This window comes from Cherax quadricarinatus, chromosome 9, assembly GCF_038502225.1.
Source record: "Cherax quadricarinatus isolate ZL_2023a chromosome 9, ASM3850222v1, whole genome shotgun sequence".
Lineage (NCBI taxonomy): Eukaryota > Metazoa > Arthropoda > Malacostraca > Decapoda > Parastacidae > Cherax > Cherax quadricarinatus.
In genome coordinates this window covers 38,820,975-38,846,506 of record NC_091300.1, presented here as the reverse complement: position 1 = coordinate 38,846,506, position 25,532 = coordinate 38,820,975, and the positions used below count along the sequence as shown (strand labels likewise).

General features: G+C 37.4%; 1 protein-coding gene across 1 annotated transcript in view; it reads left to right on the top strand.

Annotated features, from left to right (window-relative positions):
* LOC128685932 (uncharacterized protein CG43867) overlaps positions 1 to 25,532 on the top strand; it is a 1,104,857-nt gene that overhangs the window by 715,488 nt on the left and 363,837 nt on the right. Inside the window, exon 14 of the mRNA XM_070083118.1 lies at positions 13,147 to 13,311. Coding sequence (XP_069939219.1) covers positions 13,147 to 13,311 — 165 coding nt within the window. The remainder of the gene's footprint in view (positions 1 to 13,146; positions 13,312 to 25,532) is intronic.

The following is a 25,532-nucleotide window of genomic DNA, read 5'->3' as shown; positions in this document are numbered from 1 at the left end:
TTCCTGCATCACTTGGTCAGCATTACCTTCACTATCGCTCATGTCACTTTCCCTTAGAGTTTCATTTACATTTGTTTGAATACCATTTAATTCCAAGGGAATTAATTTATTAATTGTGCGTAAACTTTCCTAGCCACGACGCAACACTTTGACATTCCAGACAACACCTTGTGCATCTGGGTACAATGTCAATACTTTGCCCAGAGGCCACAGTGTTCGATGTTGTTCAGTATCACTTAACACAATGTCACCTGGTTGAATGTTCTGTCGATTTACTGCCTCAGTCACACCATAAAAGTGTTCATGTAGTGTAAGAAGATATTACTTATGCAACACATTAGACCAATGATCAGTTACTTTATTTACCATTTTAAATTTATCACACAACACTGTTGCATCCTTGTAATCTTCATCACTTTCTTCAGGATTATTTCTATAGACAGGAGCAGTTTCTAATTTCCTTCCACATATTAGGTGAGAAGGTGTTAATACATCTGCATCAGGTGTATCACTCACGTACGAGAGAGGCCTATTATTTATCCGATTTTCTGCCTCCACCAACACTGCACGGAATTCTTCCAAATTAATTCTCTTCCGGTGTAGTACTTTACGGAGACACCTCTTCACTGTGCCTATCATTCTTTCGTACAGCCTTCCCTGCCAAGGGGCTCTAGGAGTAATAAATTTCCAGGTACACCCTCGTTGGGTTAACAGAGATTGAACGTCGTTACTATTATTTAATTCTGTCAAATGTTGAGTACCCTCTACAAAATTAGTGGCATTATCCAAAATCATCAATCTCGGACAGGATCTCCTAGCTGCAAACTTTCGAAATAGCTGTATAAACTGTTCTGCAGACAAGTCCTGAGCCACTTATAAATGAACTGCCCTAGTAGCAGTACAAGTGAACAAGCATACATACACTTTCAGTGGAACACCATCTGAAGTACCTGTTAAAATGATTGGACCACTATAGTCTACACCTGTTACATCAGATGGTTTCACTAATTGTACATGCTCCTTGGGCAGTGGTGGAGGATCTGGGTACATGTAGGATCTGGCATCCACACGGTGACATATTACACAAGATTTAATCACCCTTTTTACACTTTGCCGTTCTTGTGGAATCCAGAAAGTTTCCCTAATACAATTTAAGGTATCTTGTACCCCACCATGCATTACATTTTTATGGGCATTTAAAACAATTAAATTTGTGAGATGATGAGTTTTAGGCAGTAAGATAGGGTGTTTAGCATAATCACCCAATTCAGCATTTTGTAACCTACCTCTGCACCTAATTACATTGTTCTCTAAATACAGCCCCAATTTCTCTATTATGGAACCTTTCACAATTTTTCTTTCCATCATCAATTTAATCTCATTTCCATAGATTTCTTCTTGTATGCTCTTTATCCAATATTCAAGAGGATGTGAAAACTTACATGAGATACTCATCTTGTTTAGAAATTTAAACACCAACTTAGTTACATTGATTAGTTTGGGTAAAGAAGAATACCTATTTATATCAATGGCTAAGGAAGGACAAACTATTGGAGTGGTGGTCACAGTAATTTCAACAGGAGCAATATACGCCTTTTGTACAGGCCAATTAGCTTTATTTACCAACCAGCTCGGTCCTTTAAACCATGATACAGCATTTACGAATTTAGCATAAGGTAAACCTCGAGACAAGAAATCAACTGGATTCTCCTCACCAGGTATATGATTAAATGTTAACATATGCTGACCCAAACTATTATACTTCTCTTGCATCTGATTAATTTCAGCGACTATTTTGTACGTACACAATTTTACTGTTTCCATTACGAATCCATTGTCAGGATACCTCATTATCAAACCACATTACAGTGTTGCTAATATTTATCTCCTGAAACTTATTTCTTATATAATTAGCTAATTTGACACCTAAATAAATGGCTGTTAATTCCAACTGAGGTAAGGTACGTGATTTAATTGGAGACAGTTTAGCCTTAGACATAAGAGAAATAACACTATTACATTGAAGGTAAGCAACTGCTCCATACGCCAATTTTGAAGCATCACAAAAAATGTGGAGTATATTTTTCTCATCTGGATTGGTCACCTGGTGTGGGAACTCCAACATCGGAATTTTTTCATAATCGCCAATTAACTCATCCCACCTGTTAATGAATTCCTCAGGCAGAGTTTCATCCCAAGCACATTTAAGCTTCCATGCTTCTTGTATTAATAATTTCACTCTTATAGTAAGGGGTGACACTAAGCCTAGTGGATCAAAACATTTGGAAACTTCAGCAAGCAAAACTCTTAGTTAATTTATTGGGCATACTGTAATTATTAGGTTTTAACATTAACAAATCTCTCTCGGTATCCCAAGTTAATCCCAATACATTACTACATTTTGGTACTTTATGTCCAAGGTAATCTTTACTTATTTTGTCCTTTAATTTGGACAAATTACTATTCCATTCCCTCAGAGGCATATTTGCACTTTGCATTATTTTATTAGCCTATCCATAAGTCATTAACAGTTCCTCTTCAGTTGACGTCACACCCAGGAAATTGTCCACGTAAAATTGTTTGCTCATTACTTTACACAGTGGACTTCCCGTACGTTTAAGGTGTGCATTTATCATCCCTTGAAGTAGGAACGGACTGGATGTAGCACCAAATAATATGCTCCTAAAGCAAAAGGTTTTCAGAGGGCTAAGTGGGTCACTAGGATTCTCAGGCCATGAGAAGCGGGTACAATCCCAGTCATCCTCTTGTAAACCCACTCTTAGGAAAGCTTTACTTATGTCAGCCGTAAAGGCATAATTCTTCACCCTGAAATTCAATAAGATATCTCCTAATTTTTCCATGAACGACGGACCTGTCATCAAACAGTCATTTAAGCTCGGTACATTTTTGTTACTCCTGGCACTACAATTAAACACAATCCTCAGAGGAGTGGTCTTAGAATCCTTCTTCACTCCGTGATGTGGCAAATAGTGACCATAAATTTTGGCTTGCTGAGGAGGTACCTCTTCTATAAATTTATTAATTAATTGTTTAGTAATTATATCATTATAGGCAGTCAACAATTCTGGTGTCTTACTCAGTTCGTGGAGCTGAGCCTTTAATTGTCCATATGCCATTCTGTAATTAGTGGGCAATTATGGATGGTTCAGTCTCCACGGAAGTCGTACCCAGCATTGTCCAGATTCAAATTTTGCATCTCTCAGGTACTGTTTCTGAGTAAAAGAATCGTCTGGACTTTCTTCATTTAAACTTATTCCAATGCTGTCTAATTCCCACAATTTATGAACTGGCTCAACACCATCCTCTATGGAAGAATTATATTGGGGTACGATTTCATGAGTAAGACACAGTTATAGTATTTATAGTTTCCTCTAGTCATGCATTATTATTACGAGGAATCCTACCATACATTACATGGCCTCCTGCAGTCTTTAAAAGGGTGACACCACATTTCTTTACCATACCCTTTACAAAGGAGGCATAATAGTCACTACCTATCAAAATATTTATTTGGCCTACAGAATCATCATTTACACCAGAAGGTGCTAAATTTACATTATGTGAAAGTCTTTCTGTAGCTTTACTAAGCCCTACTGTAGATATTTTCTCAGGGAGTCTATCTACAATTACTGCATTAACACGTTTTTTCTCATTGCCCAACCTGACAGTTACATAAACAGTGTCATACAATTGAGCCCTTTTGTCTGAGAGAAAACCAGATAATTTTAGAGTCATAGGATCTCCCATCTGTACTCTCATCCCATCAAGATATTTACGTTTTATGAAAGTACGCTGTGATCCCTGGTCTAATAATGCAGTTACATTTTTTTATTTATGCCTTTTATCATCAATTTTTACCTGTAACACAGGTAAGGCTACTTCAGCAAAACCATCATTATTAACATTAGCAGCAATTTTTACATTAGCCATTGTTGTGTCAGGATTGTCAACATTATCATTATTATCAAAATTATCATATAGACGCTTACACATGACTATATGATGTCTTCCTTTGTGACATTGACAAGAGTTGTTTAATGTGGCATGACAATCCTTTACATTGTGATTACCTAGACATCTGATACATCTGTCAAGTTCTTCCAATCTTTCAACTTTATCATTCCATGAATTGTATGCATTGCAATTCTTAGAAAAATGAGTACCCTTGCAGAAGAGACAATCTCTCTTTTCTTTGACTGGTTTCTTATTAACTGGGCCGCTCTTAGGAGGGTACTTATTCTTCTTACCTTGTGGAGAATCATTATTTCTGATTCCTGCTACTTGATATTTACCTATGCAACTCTTTTTGGGAAATGAATTTTGATTATTAACATTGGGATAATTTTTCCCCTTGTGAAACTTGACTGATACCTCAGAGTTATTATGTGTTGCACCTTTAAAATGAGTTGGTTGGCTGGTCTGCAACTGAAGAATTAATTCTTGCAGACCTAGTCTTATTTCCTCCAGACCAAAATAACCTTCGCGATACTTGTTCGAGAGTCATTCAAGTGTTTTACAGCTTAATATATTCTGTACCATGGCACTCAATAACCAGTCTGATTCCTTCAGATTATATTTATTACTTAAAGTTTTGAGAGTGCTCTCCAGTTTAACTCTAAACTGCTGTAAACCTTTGTAAGTGTGATCTAGAGATTTTAAATTAACAATGATATTCACTAGATCCAACCTACTTTGTTCTATACTATTACCATAAGTGACCTTCAACAAGTCAACTGCTTCATTGTAAGAATCATCTACATTGGGAAAGGCTTGTATGAGCATGTGAGCATCTCCTCTTATTTGCCCTTTGAGGTAAGATAATTTAGTTAAACATGCTAGGTTACTCCTATCATGCACAGCTGCTTTAAAAATAGACCAAAACTCCTCCCAATTTTCTCCAGGATTAGATACAGGTAAACATAATTCTGAGAGTTTTGGCAAAGACATCTTATTTGTTGGAGCAGACTGATTAACTGCCTGGTTTACAATTTTTAATTTCTTCAAAGCCTGACTTTTACAAGAAAGAATTTTTTCTTCTAATTCATAATACTGGTTAATCATAAGATCCATTTTGGTCTCGTCTGTACAATTTACTAACAAATCTCCTTCATATTTTTTATAATATAATTTGTATGAATCATATCTATTCCCTAAAGCATCTAAATACAATTTTAAATCATCAGTATTCACAGTTTCTTGATTCATTAATTCCAAACATCTATTGTATGCCTTGGTTACATGACCCTTTTTAGCCTGCAATGATGTTTTTTTTGCTCTAAATTCCATGTGTTTGTCATCTACATTAATTTACTCTTTTTCACCCATGATGCAATGTATTAAATTCAACTTAATTAATAACACTGATTATGTACTTAATTATGCACTTTATAAAGGTAAATATTACAACTTACCTTTGAATAAATCCAAGCTACTTGAGCTTAGCAATTACATGTAAGAAAATTATAATACAAACTTGAAATATACATTAATAATTTTAGGAACACTTGAGCTTAGCAATTACACATGTAAGGAAATTGTAATATAAATTTTAAATGCATTAATATGAATCCTGGTTACACTTGAGCTTAGCAATTACGTGTAAGGAAATTAGAATATAAATTTTAAATACACAATATAATCTTAGCCAGATTTGGCTTATCCTTGCCAGACTTGGCTTAGCAAAATTAATATTGTACAAATATGTACACTAATATAAATCCTTGCCAGGCTTGGCTTAGCAAAATTAATATTGTACAAATACACTAATATAAATCCTAGCCAGAATTTGGCTTCGCAAATTTAGAATTGTAATAATTATAATCCACTACACATTAAGTAAATTTGTGGACCTAACATCCACCTCCTCCTGTCATTTCACATATAATTATTAAGTAATTAATTCACTAACTAATGACTTCACTAATTACATCCAGTTCGATCAAGGACCAATGGGCTGCTAATGGGGAAAATTAAATTTACCTGGATGTAACTCATCAGATACATTCTAGTAAATGGCAACAAAGATAATTATTTTTTTATCAAAGTTACAGAGACAAGTAGGAATTTTAGGACATCTAGGTCACAAAAAATGTCCCATTTCGATACCTACTACTGTCATATCCACAAATCACTCTTGACCTATATTAATTTCAAATGAAATATATATTATCAGGAATTATGGTAAGCATTAATATAAACATGTGGACTGTATGTTAAAATTAATAAATGATTACATATACACATTTTATGTAACAGAAGGAGAATTTATAATCATAACACTCGCCAATTAGTCTGGAGATTACGGTGTGTCATGTACAGAAACTCCCTCTGCCTAAAATTTATGAAGAAAATACTGGCCAGAATTCTAGCATAGATTAGACAACTTAGCTGAGGTTCCTGGAGCTGTCCTGTCCATCTGCTTAATGTTAACGTTATGCAGGACTGCAAATCTAACAATTTCGGCTCCTATTTAAGAGGTTTTAAGCCCAATATAACCCTTAGAGCGACAAAAATTTATGCACATTACACTAACGTGCTTGTATCACATTAAAAAACAATGGCGTCTCCCCAGCGACACTCGCCCATCGCTGGTTCTTTATTTATTTACAAATTAATTTTTATTACCAACAATATAGGCCATCAATTTACATATAAATACACTGTATTTCTGGAGAATATACAGTATTTTCCACACTAGTTTTCCTTGTCCTATTTTATAGAATGGAAGACATATTACAGAAATTGAGACGATTTTGATTGGTTTTACAATGAAAAGTACCTTGAAATTGAGCTCAAAGTAGCAGAAATCTTCGATTTTTGCCAAAGTGTCTAATACACGTCAACTGGCGAGTCTATTCTTTCACAGGTGCGCTGATAGTATTTATACCATTTCTACACTAATGCAGTAGTCTGCATAACAGTAAATCTTCTATTTTTTTGTGAGAATAAAAACTCAGTGGAAAGCAAAAGAATGTAAGAGGGGTTGTGGGGACGTGACTAATGAACAGAGGAAATGTTATTTTAGTGCCAGGAATGTCTTTCTTGTTTATTCTAGACCCTATTTGAAAATTGGCATCTTTTGATATACGTGTGAAATTGGCAAAATTGCTAATTTCTGACCACTTTATTGGATAGTTGAAATTGGTAAATGGGTGGTTTCTTGTACTCATTTGATAGAAAAAATGGCGTTCTAGTGAAATAGTTACGATTTTTTGTCGACTAGTACAGTAGAATTGGCTGAAAATAGGGCTCAAAGTGGGCAAAATCGCCGGTGTAAACATCGGCGAGACTACTAACTTCACGAGAGCATAATTCTGTAAGTTTTCCATCAAATTTCATACTTTTGGTGCCATTATGATCGGGAAAAGATTCTCTATCTTTTCATAAGATTTTTTTTTTTTTTTTTGAAAATTTGGCAACCCTGAGAACAAGTCTGGGAGAAGGCCTGTCGACCCTGAAAGGGTTAAATATAATGAGAACAGTATCAACTGTAGTTCCCTTAATGATAAATGCATGGTAACATGTGCATTCACAATATGTATTTATTTATTTATTTATTTATTATAAATTTGTGCACACATACAGAGGTACAAAAAAAAATACAGATAAGAGCAGTATGCCAAAGCCACTTATACTATGCATAGCATTACGGGCTGGCTTAAAATTAACTTAAGATTAACTAAGCAATGATGAAGTCAGTGATAAAACATTAATGTAAACAGATTACTATAAAGCACAAGTGAGTATTACAAAGACAGGTCATATGAAGGATTCTGTTAGGTAGTGTATTTAAAAAATAATAAAGTTAGATTCGGTTTTAGGTTTAACATTTATGTGATATAATTGTGAGAAACATTTAAGATATACAATTTATAAGGTTCAGTTATTCAGTATTTATTTGGTTTTGGGTGAGTAAGTGATCTTTGAGTAGAGACTTGAATTTATAAACAGGTAGTGTTTCTTTTATATTTACAGGTAATGAATTCCAGATTTTAGGGCCTTTTATGTGCATTGAGTTTTTGCATAGTGTGAGATGAACACGAGGAACATCAAAGAGTGATCTGTGCCTTGTGTTATGGTCATGTGTTCTGTTGAGGTTGGCAAGGAGATGTTTGAGGGGAGGGTTAATATCAGAGTTAAGTGTTCTATGTATGTAATAGGTGCAGTAATAAGTATGGATGTTTTGTATGGTGAGTAGGTTTAGTGTATTGAATATTGGTGGAGTGTGCTGCCTGTAGTGAGAATTTGTTATCATTCTAACTGCAGCCTTTTGTTGGGTAATTAGTGGTCTGAGATGGTTAATTGTTGTTGAGCCCCATGCACAAATTCCATAGGTGAGATAGGGGTAAATAAGAGAGTGATATAGGGCCAGGAGGGCTGACTGTGGAACATAGTACCGTATCTTCGATAGTATGCCTACAGTCTTGGAAATTTTCTTAGAAATTTGTTGTATATGTGTATGAAATTTGAGTCTATTATCAAGGTGGATTCCTAAGAATTTTCCCTCTGTTAGCTTTGTGATAGGTGATCCGTTTATCATTATGTTAAGAGGGACATCTGTAGCTCTGTTACCAAACTGAATGAAGTAGGTTTTGTCAATGTTTAGTGTAAGTTTGTTAGTCCTCATCCAGGTAGATATTTTCTGTAATTCGGTATTTACAGTATTGGCTAGTGTGACTGGGCTCGGGTGAGAGAAGACGTATGTAGTGTCAACTGCAAATAGTGTGGGTTTGAGTAATTGCGAAGCATTTGGAAGGTCATTTATGTATAGGAGAAAGAGAAGAGGGCCAAGGACACTTCCCTGTGGGACACCAACTGTAATTGGTTGCGCAGAAGAGTTTGCCCCATTTGCGTACACATATTGGCTTCTGTTGCTGAGGTATGACTTGAGGTAGTTGAGGGAGTGCCCTCTTATACCATAGTGTGACAATTTTACGTGGAGCAAGTCATGGTCAACTGTATCAAAAGCTTTACGTAAGTCAATGAAGATCCCCAGTGGGACTTCTTTTTTCTCTATTGCAGTGTATATATGTTCTAGCATGTGTATAATAGCATCATTAGTATTTTTATTAGGCCTGAATCCAAATTGGCAGGGGTTGAGTATGTTTTGGGAGATAAGGTAGGAGTAGATTCGTTTATGAATTAATTTTTCGAAGATTTTTGAGAGAGGGTGTAAGTTGGATATTGGCCTATAGTTATTCAACTCTGTTTGGTCTCCTCCTTTGTGGATCGGGGTGACCCTTGCTATTTTGAGTACTGTAGGGAAGGTGGAGGATTCAATGGATTTGTTAAAGAGTGTTGCAATGATTGGAGATAGCACTTGTGACACTTTTTTGTATATAAAGGGTGGTAAGGTACTTAAATCTCCTGCCTTGTATTAGGCTACATAACTGGTTTGAAAAAAAAAACTTGAGTATGTGGCTATCCAATGTTGTGTTTTAATAATTTGCCTCTGATATGGACTACTACACATATACAGTATACTGCATTGTGCAATAACGGCATTGCACTTCAGGGGTTAAAATTATTATATAAACACCCAGGAGATAACTTATGAGATTTTAATTGTCTCTAGTGTTTTAAGTGCCATTGTGATGGAGTAACCCCTAGTAACCCCTTTTTCTGTAAAGATTACTAAAAAGAATAATAAGAAGAAAATTGTCAAAGTAGGAAGTCTGAATGTGCGTGGATGTTGTGCAAATGATAAGAAAGAGATGATTGTGGATGTTATTAATGAGAAGAAACTGGATGTCCTGGCTTTAAGTGAAACAAAGCTGAAGGGGGTGGGAGAGTTTCAATGGAGAGGAATAAATGGGATTAGGTCAGGGGTTTCAAATAGAGTTAGAGCTAAAGAAGGAGTAGCAATAATGTTGAAGGATAAGCCATGGCAGGAAAAGAGGGACTACAAATGTATAAATTCAAGGATTATGTGGAGTAAAATAAAGATTGGATGTGAAAAGTGGGTTATAGTAAGCGTGTATGCACCTGGAGAAGAGAGAAGTGTAGAGGAGAGAGAGAGATTCTGGGAAATGTTGAGTGAATGCGTGGGGAGTTTTGAATCAAGTGTGAGAGTAATGATGGTTGGGGATTTCAATGCTAAAGTGGGTAAAAATGTTATGGAGGGAGTAGTAGGTAAATTTGGGGTGTCAGGGGTAAATGTAAATGGGGAGCCTTTAATTGAGCTATGTGTAGAAAGAAATTTGGTAATAAATAATACATATTTTATGAAAAAGAGGATAAATAAATATACAAGGTATGATGTAGCACGTAATGAAAGTAGTTTGTTAGATTATGTATTGGTGGATAAAAGGTTGATGGGTAGGCTCCAGGATGTACATGTTTATAGAGGGGCAACTGATATATCGGATCATTATTTAGTTGTAGCTACAGTTAGAGTAAGAGGTAGATGGGAAAAGAGGAAGGTGGCAACAACAAGTAAGAGGGAGGTGAAAGTGTATAAACTAAGGGAGGAGGAAGTTCGGGCGAGATATAAGCGACTATTGGCAGAAAGGTGGGCTAGTGCAAAGATGAGTAGTGGGGGGGGGGGTTGAAGAGGGTTGGAATAGTTTTAAAAATGCAGTATTAGAATGTGGGGCAGAAGTTTGTGGTTATAGGAGGGTGGGGGCAGGAGGAAAGAGGAGTGATTGGTGGAATGATGAAGTAAAGGGTGTGATAAAAGAGAAAAAGGTAGCTTACGAGAGGTTTTTACAAAGCAGAAGTGTTATAAGAAGAGCAGAGTATATGGAGAGTAAAAGAAAGGTGAAGTGGTGAGAGAGTGCAAAAGGAGAGCAGATGAAAGAGTGGGAGAGGCATTGTCAAGAAATTTTAAAGAAAATAAGAAAAAATTTTGGAGTGAGTTAAACAAGTTAAGAAAGCCTAGGGAAAGTATGGATTTGTCAGTTAAAAACAGAGTAGGGGAGTTAGTAGATGGGGAGAGGGAGGTATAAGGTAGATGGCGAGAATATTTTGAGGAACTTTTAAATGTTGAGGAAGAAAGGGAGGCGGTAATTTCATACACTGGCCAGGGAGGTATACCATCTTTTAGGAGTGAAGTAGAGCAGAATGTAAGTGTGGTGGAGGTACGTGAGGCATTACGTAGAATGAAAGGGGTAAAGCAGCTGGAACTGATGGGATCATGACAGAAATGTTAAAAGCAGGGGGGGATATAGTGTTGGAGTGGTTGGTACTTTCGTTTAATAAATGTATGAAAGAGGGGAAGGTACCTAGGGAATGGCGGAGAGCACGTATAGTCCCTTTATATAAAGGGAAGGGGGACAAAAGAGATTGTAAAAATTGTAGATGAATAAGTTTACTGAGTATACCAGGAAAAGTATACGGTAGGGTTATAATTGAAAGAATTAGAGGTAAGACAGAATGTAGGATTGCGGATGAGCAGGGAGGCTTCAGAGTGGGTAGGGGATGTGTAGATCAAGTGTTTACATTGAAGCATATATATGAACAGTATTTAGATAAAGGTAGGGAAGTTTTTATTGCATTTATGGATTTAGAAAAGGCATATGATAGAGTGGATAGAGGAGCAATGTGGCAGATGTTGCAAGTATATGGAATAGGTGGTAAGTTACTAAATGCTGTAAAGAGCTTTTATGAGGATAGTGAGGCTCAGGTTAGGGTATGTAGAAGAGAGGGAGAATACTTCCCGGTAAAAGTAGGTCTTAGACAGGGATGTGTAATGTCACCATGGTTGTTTAATATATTTATAGATGGGGTTGTAAAGAAAGTAAATGCTAGGGTGTTCGGGAGAGGGGTGGGATTAAATTATGGGGAATCAAATTCAAAATGGGAACTGACACAGTTACTTTTTGCTGATGATACTGTGCTTATGGGAGATTCTAAAGAAAAATTGCAAAGCTTAGTGGATGAGTTTGAGAATGTGTGTAAAGGTAGAAAGTTGAAAGTGAACATAGAAAAGAGTAAGGTGATGAGGGTATCAAATGATTTAGATAAAGAAAAATTGGATATCAAATTGGGGAGGAGGAGTATGGAAGAAGTGAATGTTTTCAGATACTTGGGAGTTGACGTGTCGGCGGATGGGTTTATGAAGGATGAGGTTAATCATAGAATTGATGAGGGAAAAAAAGTGAGTGGTGCGTTGAGGTATATGTGGAGTCAAAAAACGTTATCTATGGAGGCAAAGAAGGGAATGTATGAAAGTATAGTAGTACCAACACTCTTATATGGATGTGAAGCTTGGGTGGTAAATGCAACAGCGAGGAGACGGTTGGAGGCAGTGGAGATGTCCTGTCTAAGGGCAATGTGTGGTGTAAATATTATGCAGAAAATTCGGAGTGTGGAAATTAGGAGAAGGTGTGGAGTTAATAAAAGCATTAGTCAGAGGGCAGAAGAGGGGTTGTTGAGGTGGTTTGGTCATTTAGAGAGAATGGATCAAAGTAGAATGACATGGAAAGCATATAAATCTATAGGGGAAGGAAGGAGGGGTAGGGGTCGTCCTCGAAAGGGTTGGAAAGAGGGGGTAAAGGAGGTTTTGTGGGCAAGGGGCTTGGACTTCCAGCAAGCGTGCATGAGCGTGTTAGATAGGAGTGAATGGAGACGAATGATACCTGGGACCTGACGATCTGTTGGAGTGTGAGCAGGGTAATATTTAGTGAAGGGATTCAGGGAAACCGGTTATTTTCATATAGTCGGACTTGAGTCCTGGAAATGGGAAGTACAATGCCTGCACTTTAAAGGAGGGGTTTGGGATATTGGCAGTTTGGAGGGATATGTTGTGTATCTTTATACGTATATGCTTCTAAACTGTTGTATTCTGAGCACCTCTGCAAAAGCAGTGATAATGTGTGAGTGTGGTGAAAGTGTTGAATGATGATGAAAGTATTTTCTTTTTGAGGATTTTCTTTCTTTTTTGGGTCACCCTGCCTCGGTGGGAGATGGCCGACTTGATGGAAAAAAAAAAAAAAAAAATATTGCTTTTTACTTGGGCTTTTTCTGTCATGTTACCCAAATGTTTCATTAATTTTTAAAATCTGTTATAGTAAACATTTAAGTGAAATTTTCAGATGATAAAATGGAACTTTTTGTTTTCTAACAGCAGTCACTCCCATTTTTAAATATTTTCACCAAATTTTCTTTGATGTTTTTCTTTGACAGAGTGATATACATCGCAAACCAGCAGGGCAAATTACACTCAATGAAGTTTGTCGTGTCACCCGATCTGAAGGAGCTCACACCTTTGAGGTCAATACTGGCAAAAAAACATACTACCTCACTGCTGACAACACAGCTCTAGTAGAGGACTGGGTCAGAGTCCTACAGGTCAGTTAACATAGTGTTAGCATAGTGGGTTCTAAATGTTTATATTTGTTACTCCTTAACTGTAAATGATAACAGATATATGTATATGCACTAATCATGACTTTCATTAAGGAAATGTTTGGCCACAAGTGGCTTCTTCAGTCCTAATACAGAATACCTAGAACAATCAGAATATATAGTACAAGAGGTCAGGTAAGCATAGGCTAAAAGTAGGATTATGTATGAGAGGTAGCATATTAGGTAATCATTAAAATGGGTTGGCCTAGGAAAAGTTGGAGGGAGCAGGTAGAGGAAGTTTTGTGTTCAAGGGGCTTGGACTTCCAGCAAGCATGTGTGAGTGTGAGGAAATGGTATGGTGATACCGACAAGATGTGGAAAAAGACACTTATGTACAGTTCAGGATATTTATTAAAGGAAACGTTTCACCACGAGTGGTAGTAGTAGTAGTAGTGGAATTAAGGAGGTGAGACGGATGGCTAGAGAGGGACCTGCTGACATCATGTAACAGCAGTTCCCAGAAAGTTACTGTATCTCAAAATTGCTAATCAACAGGATATTACCCTTTCTGGGAACTGCTGTTACATGATGTCAGCAGGTCCCTCTCTAGCCATCCGTCTCACCTCCTTAGTTCCACTACTACTATTACTACTACCACCTCTACCCATGCGTCACTTCACCTGACTCCTGCCACTATATATACACGTTTTCTTAGTTTTCTCTGTATTAGGACTGAAGAAGCCACTCGTGGCGAAACGTTTCCTTTAATAAATGTCCTGAACTGTACATAAGTGTCTTTTTCCATGTGTGTGTGTGTGTGTGTGTGTGTGTGTGTGTGTGTGTGTGTGTGTGTGTGTGTGTGTGTGTGTGTGTGTGTGTGTGTGTGTGTGTGTTAGGAGTGATTGCAGACAAATGGTTTTTAGGACTTGACATGCTGTTGGAATGTGAGCAAGGTAACATCTGTGAAGGGATTCAGGGAAACTGGCAGTCCTAGAGATGGGGAGTGCAGTGCCATGCACTCTGAAGGAGGGTTGTTAACGTTGCAGTTTTATAACTGTAGTGTAAGATGCCTCTGGCAAGGCAAGTGAAGGAGTGAATGATGAAAGTTTTTAATTTTCGGGCCACCCTGCCTTGGTGGGAAACGGTTAGTGTTAATTAATAAATAAATAAATAAATAAATAATTAAAAGTACATCAGTCCAGGTATGGCCTGGCCTGGCCAGGCATGGTGACCTGTACAGTGGGGACCTGTACTTAGTTCACTGGTGACCTGTACTTAGCTCGGTGGTGACGTGTACTTAGCTCAGTGGTGACCTGCACTTAGCTAAGTGAGGATGTGTCTAGTGTACTCTCCGTGGACTGACCCAAGATGCCCTCCATTGAGCAACTTTACCAGCAGCTTAAGGAGTTAAGGGTAGCGAAGATGGAAATATGGTGCTTGATGGAGGAAAACGAGGATTTGTAGTAGTAGTCCTATTGTGAGTCCTCAGATCAAGAAGGGAACCTAGACAGTGGCCGGACAGCATGGAACGAAGTTGAAGATCAAGAAGACGAATGGAGAGGTAGAAACGATGAAGAAGAAAGAGAGTGCTGTGGAAACCGTTGTGGAAGCATTGAGCGCTTTCTCCATGCTACCCAATGAATGTGAGTTCACTACTGGGAACGTCACAATGAACGACACCAAAGAAGGTAAAAACGTTGTTGTTGGGGATAGCCAGGTTAAGTACATGGATAGGGCCTTCTGCTTGAAGGATAGGAGGAGACAAAGGGTTTACTTTCCTGGGGCTGGGATGGAGGATATTGTTAGCCAGCTTGACATCATCATGAATGGTAATGGGATCAATCCTATTATCTGCCTCAGTGCTGGAGACAATGATGTAGGAAAGTGTAGAAATGAGGATTTAGCTAGAAGGTACAGGACAGCAATAGACATAATTAGGAAGAAGGGGGGGGGGTGCCCTGTTATATGTGGCATTTTGCCAAGAAGGGTGTTGGAAATGAATGGTTGTCCAGAGCAATTGGTATTAATTGTTGGCTGGACAAGCACTGTGAGGATAATACAGTAGTACCATTCATTGACAACTGGGACCATTTCTATAGTAGAAATGACTTGTATGCCAGGGATGGGGTTCTCATATCCACGGCAGATGTGGGTTTTCTTGCTAGCTCAGTTGAAGATGTAGTTAGGACTTTAGGATTAGTTAGAGGTATGGATTTACAAATGGAGAATAATGAGTATGGATATATTGACTTAGGCTTCGATATTATGAATCTTAATAATAGCAGTCATGGAGTAACACAGGGTAATGATAATTACAGAAATTGTGTAAAAGTAAAGGTGAATAGGAAAAAGGTGCAGAAGAAAAAAAACATATAACTGTAATTTATACTAACAGTTGAAGTGCAAGAAATAAGATTAATGAATTATGTTTGGTAGTGTGTGCTGGGAACTTTGATGTCATTGCAATAACTGAAACATTGTATGATTTAAAGAGTCGGGATAGGATTGCAGAGTGTAATATTCAAGGGTTTAAGTTGTTCCATGTGGATAGATATAATGAGAAGGGGGGAGGAGTTGCATTATATGTACGAGAAAATATAAATTGTTGCATCAAAATGGATATAAAAATAGATGGCTTAATAACAAAATCTGTTTGGGTAGAGTTTATAGAAGGACAAGAAAAACTAATTCTAGGTGTAATATACTGACCTCTAGGGTTGGATCACGATAGAGGGAGACTTCTGTGGGACGAAATTGTAATGGCTTCTAGACACAATAATGTAGTGATAGTAGGGGATTTTAACTTTAGTCAAATTGACTGGACTTCTTTGACTGGTAATCTGGAGTCCATTGACTTTATGGAAGTAGTTCAGGACTGTTTTCTGAAGCAGTGTGTAACAGCCTACCAGAGGTAATAATTTGCTCGACCTAGTCTTGTCAAATAAGGAAACACTCATAAATAATCTGGAGATCGCTGAAGAGCTTGGATCTAGTGATCACAAATCCATCACTTTCAGCATTAGCTGGGAGTACGAGAATAATGATAATACGGTAAAAGTTCCTGATTTTCGTTCTGCCAATTATAATGGACTTAGGGAACACCTGTCTAATCTGAATTGGGGTAATCTAGCTAATAATTTTAATGATGATCATACTTACGATTACGAAGGGATCTGTGTATGAATTTTTTCTTAATAATGTACAACAGGCTCAGAGCATATATATTCCCCTAAGAGATATTAGGTCAAATAATAATGACCCCAAATGGGTTAACAGGAGGCTAAAGCATTTACTAGGAGGGAAAAGGGGAATTTATAGGAGCATCAAAAGAGGAGAGATTAACCTTATTGACCAATATGTTCAGTTAAAAAGAGAAGTAAAAAAGGGGATTAGAAAAGCTAAATGTGACTTTGAAATTAAAGTTGCTAATGAATCAAAGACTAATCCAAAAGGGTTCTTTCAAGTGTACAGGACGAAGGTGAGGGAAAAAGTAGGACCTCTGAAAATTGGGAATGGACAGCTGACGGATAACGAACTGGAAATGTGTTCTCTGTTTAATCTTTTCAGGGTTTCTGATGTACTAGTACGGCTTAAGCACCAGGGTTATTGACGTACTAGAATGCCTAAATTCTAGCGCCTTCAAATCTAGTAAGAGAAAGCTGGTAGGCCTACATATGAAAGAATGGGTCTATGTGGTCAGTGTGCACAGTATAAAAAAAATCCTGCAGCATACAGTGCATAATGAGAAAAAAAAAAACTCCGACCATGTTTTTGCTTTAAAACAGCGACTTTGCAGTGTACGTATTTTCGTATGGTATTTATGGTTGCATTCTAGTTTTCCTGGTCTCATTTTATAGAATGGAAGACATATTACAGAAATTGAGATGATTTTGACTGGTTTCATAATGAAGAGTACCTTGAAATTGAGCTAAAAGTAGCAGAAATGTTCGATTTTTACCAAATTTCAAAAGTAAACAAATCATGCCAAGCATCCAATACACATCAACTGGTGAGTCTTATATTCTTTCACAAGTGCACTGATATTATTTATACCAATTCTACACCATTTCTACACTAATGCAGTAGTCTGCATAACAGTAAGTCTATTTTTTGTGAGACTAAAAATTCAAAGTGGAAAGCAGATGTAAGAGGGGCCTGGGGATGTGACTGATGAATAAAGAAAATGTTATTTTAGTGCCAGGAATGTCTGTCTTGCTTATTCTGGACCCTATTTGGAAATTGGCATCTTCTGAAATTTGTGTGAAATTGGCAAAATTGCCAATTTCTAACCACTTTATTGGATACTTGAAATCAGTAAATGGGTGGTTTCTTGTACTCATGCAATAGAAAAAATGGAGTTCTAGCGAAATAGATATGATTGTTGTTGACTATTACACTGAAATTGGCCAAAAACAGGGTTCAAAGTGGGCAAAATCGCCGCTGCATCAACATCGTCGAGACCGCTAACTTTGCGAGACCTGAAATCCGTAAGTTTTCCATCAAATTTCATGCTTTTGGTGTCATTATGATCGGGATAAGATTCTCTATCATTTCATAAGAATTTTTTTTTTTTTTTTTCCAAAAAATTTTCGACCTTGAGAATGAGTTTAGGAGAGGGCCTCTCAACCCTGAAAGGGTTAATGATTATTTTTTGTCAGTCTTTACTCAGGAAGATGTTAATGAGATTCCAGAAATTAACAGTTGTTCAGTTCCTGAAGAATTCAAATTAACGAATATTACTCTCACCAGGGACATGGTTATCAAATAGATAGATAAATTGAAACAAAATAAGTCCCCAGGACCTGACGAGTTGTTTTCCAGGGTTCTTAACCCTTTGACTGCTTTGACTGTATATATATGTCTTATGCACCACTGTTTCGGACGTATTTATATGCGTAAATTCTAGCGGCTTCAAATCAAGCAGGAGAAAGCTGGTAGGCCCACATGTGAGAGAATGGGTTTGTGTAGTCAGTGTGCACCACATAAGAAAAATCCTGCAGCACGCAGTGCATAATGAGAAAAAAAAACTGACCGTTTTTTTAGATTAAAACGCCGACTTTGAGGTGTATTTTCGCATAGTATTTATTGTTGTATTCTTGTTTTCATGGTCTCACGTGATAAAATGGAAAACATATTACAGAAATAGAGATGATTTTGATTAGTTTCATGATGAAAACGACCTTGAAATTGAGCTCAAAGTAGCGGAAATATTCGATTTTTACCAATGTTCAAAAGTAAGCAAATCACACCGCACATCCAATACACGTCAACTGGGGAGTCTAATGTTCTTTCACTAGTGCACTGATATTATTTATACCATTTCTACAATAATGCAGTAGTCTGCATAACAGTAATTTTTTTTTTTTTTTAACAAGTTGGCCATCTCCCACCGAGGCAGGGTGACCCAAAAAGAAAGAAAATCCCCAAAAAAGAAAATACTTTAATCATCATTAAACACTTTCACCTCACTCACACATAATCACTGTTTTTGCAGAGGTGCTCAGAACACAACAGTTTAGAAGCATATACGTATAAAGATACACGACATATCCCTCCAAACTGCTAATATCCCAAACCCCTCCTTTAGAGTGCAGGCATTGTACTTCCCATTTCCAGGACTCAAGTCCAGGTTTATGTGGAGTCAAAAAATGTTATCTATGGAGGCAAAGAAGGGAATATATGAAAGTATAGTAGTACCAACACTCTTATATGGGTGTGAAGCTTGGGTTGTTAATGCAGCAGCGAGGAGGCGGTTGGAGCCAGTGGAGATGTCCTGTCTAAGGGCAATGTGTGGTGTAAATATTATGCAGAAAATTAAGAGTGTGGAAATTAGGAGAAGATGTGGAGTTAATAAAAGTATTAGTCAGAGGGCTGAAGAGGGGTTGTTGAGGTGGTTTGGTCATTTAGAGAGAATGGATCGAAGTAGAATGACATGGAGAGCATTTAAATATGTAGGAGAAGGAAGGCGAGGTAGGGGTCATCCTTGAAAAGGTTGGAAGGAAAGGGTAAGGGAGGTTTTGTGGCCGAGGGGCTTGGACTTCCAGCAGGCGTGCATGAGCGTGTAAGATAGGAGTGAATGGAGACGAATGGTATTTGGGACCTGACGATCTGTTGGAGTTTGAGCAGGGTAATATTTAGTGAAGGGATTCAGGGAAACCGATTATTTTTATATAGCTGGACTCGAGTCCTGGAAATGGGAAATATAATGCCTGCACTCTAAAGGAGGGGTTTTGGGATATTAGCAGTTTGGAGGGATATGTTGTGTATCTTTATACGTATATGCTTCTAAGCTGTTGTGTTCTGAGCACCTCTGCAAAAACAGTGATTGTGTGAGTGAGATGAAAGTGTTGAATGATGATGAAAGTATTTTCTTTTTTGGGGATTATCTTTTTTTTTTTGGGTCACCCTGCCTCGGTGGGAGACAGCCGACTTGTTGGAAAAAAAGAAATGATGTACTACATATAATAATTATAATAATAGATGGCTTCAAAAGGCCATCAAAAGATGGCAGTGTTTACCACAACAAAGAGGGAGTGGTTGTGGCTGCCTCCACCTGTTACATAATGACACATTTTATTCATTCTACAGTATATATCATGTTTCTATGTTATTTATATTGTTTGTCATATTATATGAACTGTGATATATAAATAAGTCATATAGATGATATTAGCGAAATTATTGAAGTACAGAATTCCACTGGAACGGATTAATTGCATTTCAATTAATTTAAATGAGGAAAATTTACTCTGCAAACGAGCAAATCCAGTTGCGAGCAAGGTCATGGAACGGATTAAATTCGCAAGTAGAGGTTCCACTGTATTATGATCAGACTTTATTCATATGATAAAAGAAAGGACTTAATTAAATCATCAATTACAATGAAAAATGGAGTGTTCATCAACAAGTGTCTAATGAGAAGACGTCAAAACCTTCTCTTCAGGTTGAGAAAACTTAAACAGGAAAACAAAATACATCAGTGTTTTACTCGAGATGGGAAAATACTAGTTAGGAAAACATCAACAGGACAACAATATACCATCTCAAATGAATCGTGATTTCTCTACCTTCCTTAGAAAAGCTGACATTTCTGTAACAGATTAGATAAGTGTCCTTAACACACACATACGTGTGGTGCATATAGTGTACGTTACTGTTACATTATACTTCGACTTCAACATCAACCTTGGCTTACTAGATGATCAGCCTGTAACTGATTTCATCAACAATATGAACAACACACTTCTCATACCAACAATAACTAAACCAACCAGGCTCACTGAGACAAGTGCAACCATAATAGACCACATATGGGCCAATATACTAGCCCCCCTTAAATCAGGGATAATCACAGATAGCACTACAGACCACTACCCTACCTTCCTCCTGACAAACATTAATAAACCACCACTTGAATACAACAAAGTCTCATTTAGACTCCATGACGAGGCCTCAATAAGGAAGTTCACAACTGACCTAGAGATTGTTGACTGGCCTACAGAATTCTCCAAGGCCAATGGTATTGATGACTGGACAGACATTTTTCTTAACAAATTACTTAGACTATACAACAAACATTGTCCTATAAAAACGAAACAGATCACAAACAAATGGCTTGGTTGCCCATGGCTAACCAGCACCATTCTGAAATCCATTGACAAGAAACACCAATATGAAAAGCAATATAGACAGGGCTTAATACACAAAAATATTCTTAAACACTATTCATCAGTTCTCACCAAAGTAATAAAGAAAGCCAAACAACTATACTACTCCATTAGATTCACAGACACTAGAGGAGATATAAAAAAGACCTGGAAAACACTCTCTCAGATTCTAGGGACCCACAAACTTGAAAAAAACAAGAATATTGTCCTAACTAAACCTAATGAAACACCACTACATCCCACTGACACAGCTAACAAGATAAACGACTTCTTCTCAACCATAGGATCTAATCTCGCCAATAAAATCCCACATACTAATGCCCATGCCGGGGACTACCTAGATGGGAATTTCCCAAATTCCTTCTATCTTGCACCAACTGAGCCCTCGGAAGTCACCGAGATTATAAAGTCACTTAAAAACAACTCAGGGAATCTGTCTAATGTCCCACCATTACTGTACAAGCGAGCGGCCCATATCCTTTCGCATGCTATTTCATTACTTTTTAACAAGTCACTAGAAACTAGCACCTTCCCGAAACTACTCAAGATGGCAAGGGTTACACCGATACATAAAGGTGGTGACCCTACAGACTTAAACAACTATAGGCCAATATCAAACTTACCATTGCTATCCAAAATCTTTGAGAAACTCATGCACAGGAGACTATATTCATTTATAACAGCACAAAACATACTCAACCCCTGCCAATTTGGATTTAGGAAAAATAAAAGCACTAATGATGCAATCATAAAAATGCTAGATCTGCTTTACACAGCATTGGAAAATAAGGAATATCCACTAGGAATTTTTATTGACCTAAGAAAAGCTTTTGACACAGTAGACCACGACATCCTACTCCACAAACTTGACCATTACGGTATAAGAGGCCATGCGCTTGCTTATTTCAAATCTTACCTTACTAATAGGTATCAGTATGTTACCATTAAAGACACAGCATCAACAACACGGCCACTTGATACTGGAGTTCTGCAGGGAAGTGTCCTTGGTCCCCTGCTCTTCCTCGTATACATCAATGATCTTCCAAACGTATCCCAACACCTGAAACCCATTCTCTTTGCTGACGACACGACTTATGTCATCTCTCACCCTAATCTTGCCACCCTCAACACCATTGTTAATGAGGAGCTGATCAAAATATCGACTTGGATGACAGCCAATAAACTTACGCTTAACACTGACAAAACCTACTATATTATGTTTGGTAGCAGAGCAGGAGATGCACAAATTAACATTAAGATCGACAACACTCTAATTACCAGACATAATGAGGGCAAATTCCTAGGCCTATACCTTGACAACAACCTGAATTTCAGCACCCATATCCAACACATAACCAAAAAAGTATCCAAAACAGTTGGGATCCTCTCCAAGATACGATACTACGTGCCGCAAAATGCCCTTCTCACACTATACCACTCACTTATTTATCCATACCTCACCTATGCTATTTGTGCTTGAGGATCAACTGCAGCAACACACCTAAAGCCAATAATAACCCAACAAATTGCCGCAGTAAGAATAATCACTAAATCCCATCCCTGGCAACACACCCCCCACTCTTCATAGATCTAAACTTACTCCCTGTTCAGTACATCCACACTTACTACTGTGCAATCTACATCTACAGGACCTTAAACTCCAATATCAACCTTGACCTAAAACGCTTTCTTGATAGTTGTGACAGAACCCACAGGCATAACACCAGACACAAACATCTCTACGACATTCCCCATGTCCGACTAAACCTTTGCAAAAATTCAATGTATGTCAAAGGCCCTAAAATCTGGAACACCCTACCTGAGAACTCTAGAACTGCAGACACATTCATCACCTTCAAAACTACCATCAGAAAACATCTTATCTCCCTGATAAACCCCATCAACTAACTACACGAATACCACCTGGTGGTTCACACTTACACTCACCCATTTGACCATAAACAGAAATATTAATCTCAATCTTAAAATAATGAATCCTATGATACTCCAATACTGAAACTATGTACTGTGCCAAAACAAAAGTATTCACGTTGCTAAACTCACAAACTAGTATTTAGTCACTTAGCCATAATACCAACTTACCTCATAATTTGTAATATTTTAAAATAAAGAGTTAAACTAAGTCTGCCCGAAATGCCTAGCCATGCTAGGCGTTCTAGTGGTACACTCTGTAATCATTATTTAACTACATGTAAACCACACAACAACAAAATTCTGTAAATTCAACATTGTAATCTTTATAGAGAATAAACTTTGAATTGAATTGAATTATTGTGCATTTTTATTTTTTTACTAGCTAATATCAGCTACATCAGATACTTTTTACTTCTTTTTAATTGCTATTAATTGCTCATAATTTTGTGTTGCAAGTCAAATCTTACTCCTAAATTAATGTTATTCATGGTTGCTACCTGTCCATTTAATTTTGTTTACCACTACTTATTTTAGTCCCTTTTATATTGTGTGAGCAATTAGTGTATATTCCAGTTACATTATTGTGTGATTCCCAAAACTGTCTTTTGCTAGCTAGTACCAACTACCTCATATTTTTTTTACCTTTTATAGTACAATTAATTGCTCAACTTATTATATATTACAAGTCAGATCTTACTCCCAAATTAATGTTATATCATAGTGATTATCTGTCCATTTAACTTTGTTTACCATTACTTAATTTAGTCCCTCATATATTTTCTCCATTGTTTTAGCTTGAAATAACTACCTTAGTTCATATATTCACAATTGTTAAAATAATCAAGGTGCTATTCTCAGGTGCTAAAGTGTAATAAGTTCATTATTTTGCCATTATATTCCCAAGCTCCTTTATTTGATTACCACTTTATTTGTTCACCACAACTTATATTAGTCCCTTTTATATTGTCTCCTTTATTTTAATTTTAAAGAACTACCTACTATTATATTCCCAAGCTCCTTTATTTGATCACCACTTTATTTGTTCACCACAAATTATTTTAGTCATTTTTATATTGTCTCCTTTATTTTAGCTTTCAAGAACTACCTTAGTTCATATATTTACATATGTTAAAATAATTCGGGTACTATTTTTTAGCCTTAGAATATTTACTTTGTCTTAATTCTAATTGTAGATTCACTATAAATCTTATGATTACAAGCATTGATCCTGATACCAACCTCGTATTGAATGACTTAAATGAATCAAACAGTAACTGTAATTACTACACAGCAGAACAATCAAAGGCACTTCTCAGAGCCAAGAACAACATAACTGTCTTTAACTGCAATATCAGATCTTTAAGCAAACATTACGATGGCCTCATAGCATTACTAAATTCCCTGCATGCCAGTATGTCCATCATTACTCTCAAAGAAACCTGGCTAGAGCCTGATACTACAGATGTCTGTCATTCCTGGTTACACAGCCATTCACAACTGTAGGCCAGATCAACAAGGGGGTGGCACAACTATATACTACTCAGACCATCTAGAATGTATCAATAATACATGCACAAGGGATGAACATGGGGAATATATAATAGCAAAATTCAAATCCAATACCTACAGAAACCTCTCACAGTGATAAACATCTACAGAGTACCACAGTCAAACATTAGCCAATTTAATGAATACCTAGGAAGTACATATGATAACTGATGCACACATGAATAAAGATCACTTACTACTCTCAGGTGACTGCAAGTCCATGATGCACACGTTACTGAATTCACAAACACTATGAGTAACAGTAACAAAACCTACAAGAATTACAGAGACTAGTGCTTCTCTACTAGACCACATCTGGACCAACACCATATCCCCTTTAACCCTTTCAGGGTCTGTGCCATAGATCTAAGGCTTTACGTTCAGGGTCCAAACCGTAGATCTACGCCAAAATTCTAGCAGCGTCAAATTTAGCGCAAAGAGGCTGGTAGGCCTACATGTGAGAGAACAGGTCTGCATGGTGTGTGCGCGCTGTAAACAAAAATTCTAGGCGCCCGCATAGCATTGTGGGAACGCCGGCTCAGTTACCTTTGTTCACCATGCCTTGTTGCAAGGCAACTCTCACTCCAAGGAAAATTGGGACTCTCCTCTTCCTATCTGATAGTTCTGACTCTGATGGAAGTGGAAATGAAGATGAATTCTTTGGCTTTGATCAGTTAGTGACCGAAAGGAATGACCAGGATATCGATAATAGTGCAGAAAACCCTGACAATCCTCAGCCTTCTACCTCTGGTGTGGGCACTCCTCAGTCACGGTCAGTTGTACCTCATCGCAAGAGAAAACTATTATTTTCGCGTGGCCAGGCCTCTGACTTCAGTAATGATGATGATAGTGACATGGATTGTGATGTTATTGCTCTTGACGATCATTCGAATAATGATAGTGAGGAGACATATTCACCAGTGAAGCGTTGGTATATACGCCACCACATGCGCTCGAGTAGTGTTCCCTATGCAGTGCCCAGGGGATGGAGTACATCCTGGAGTACATCCCATGGCCCTACACTAGGAATAGAGAGTGAAAGTGAGGATGATGTGGCTACACTTGGCATGGATA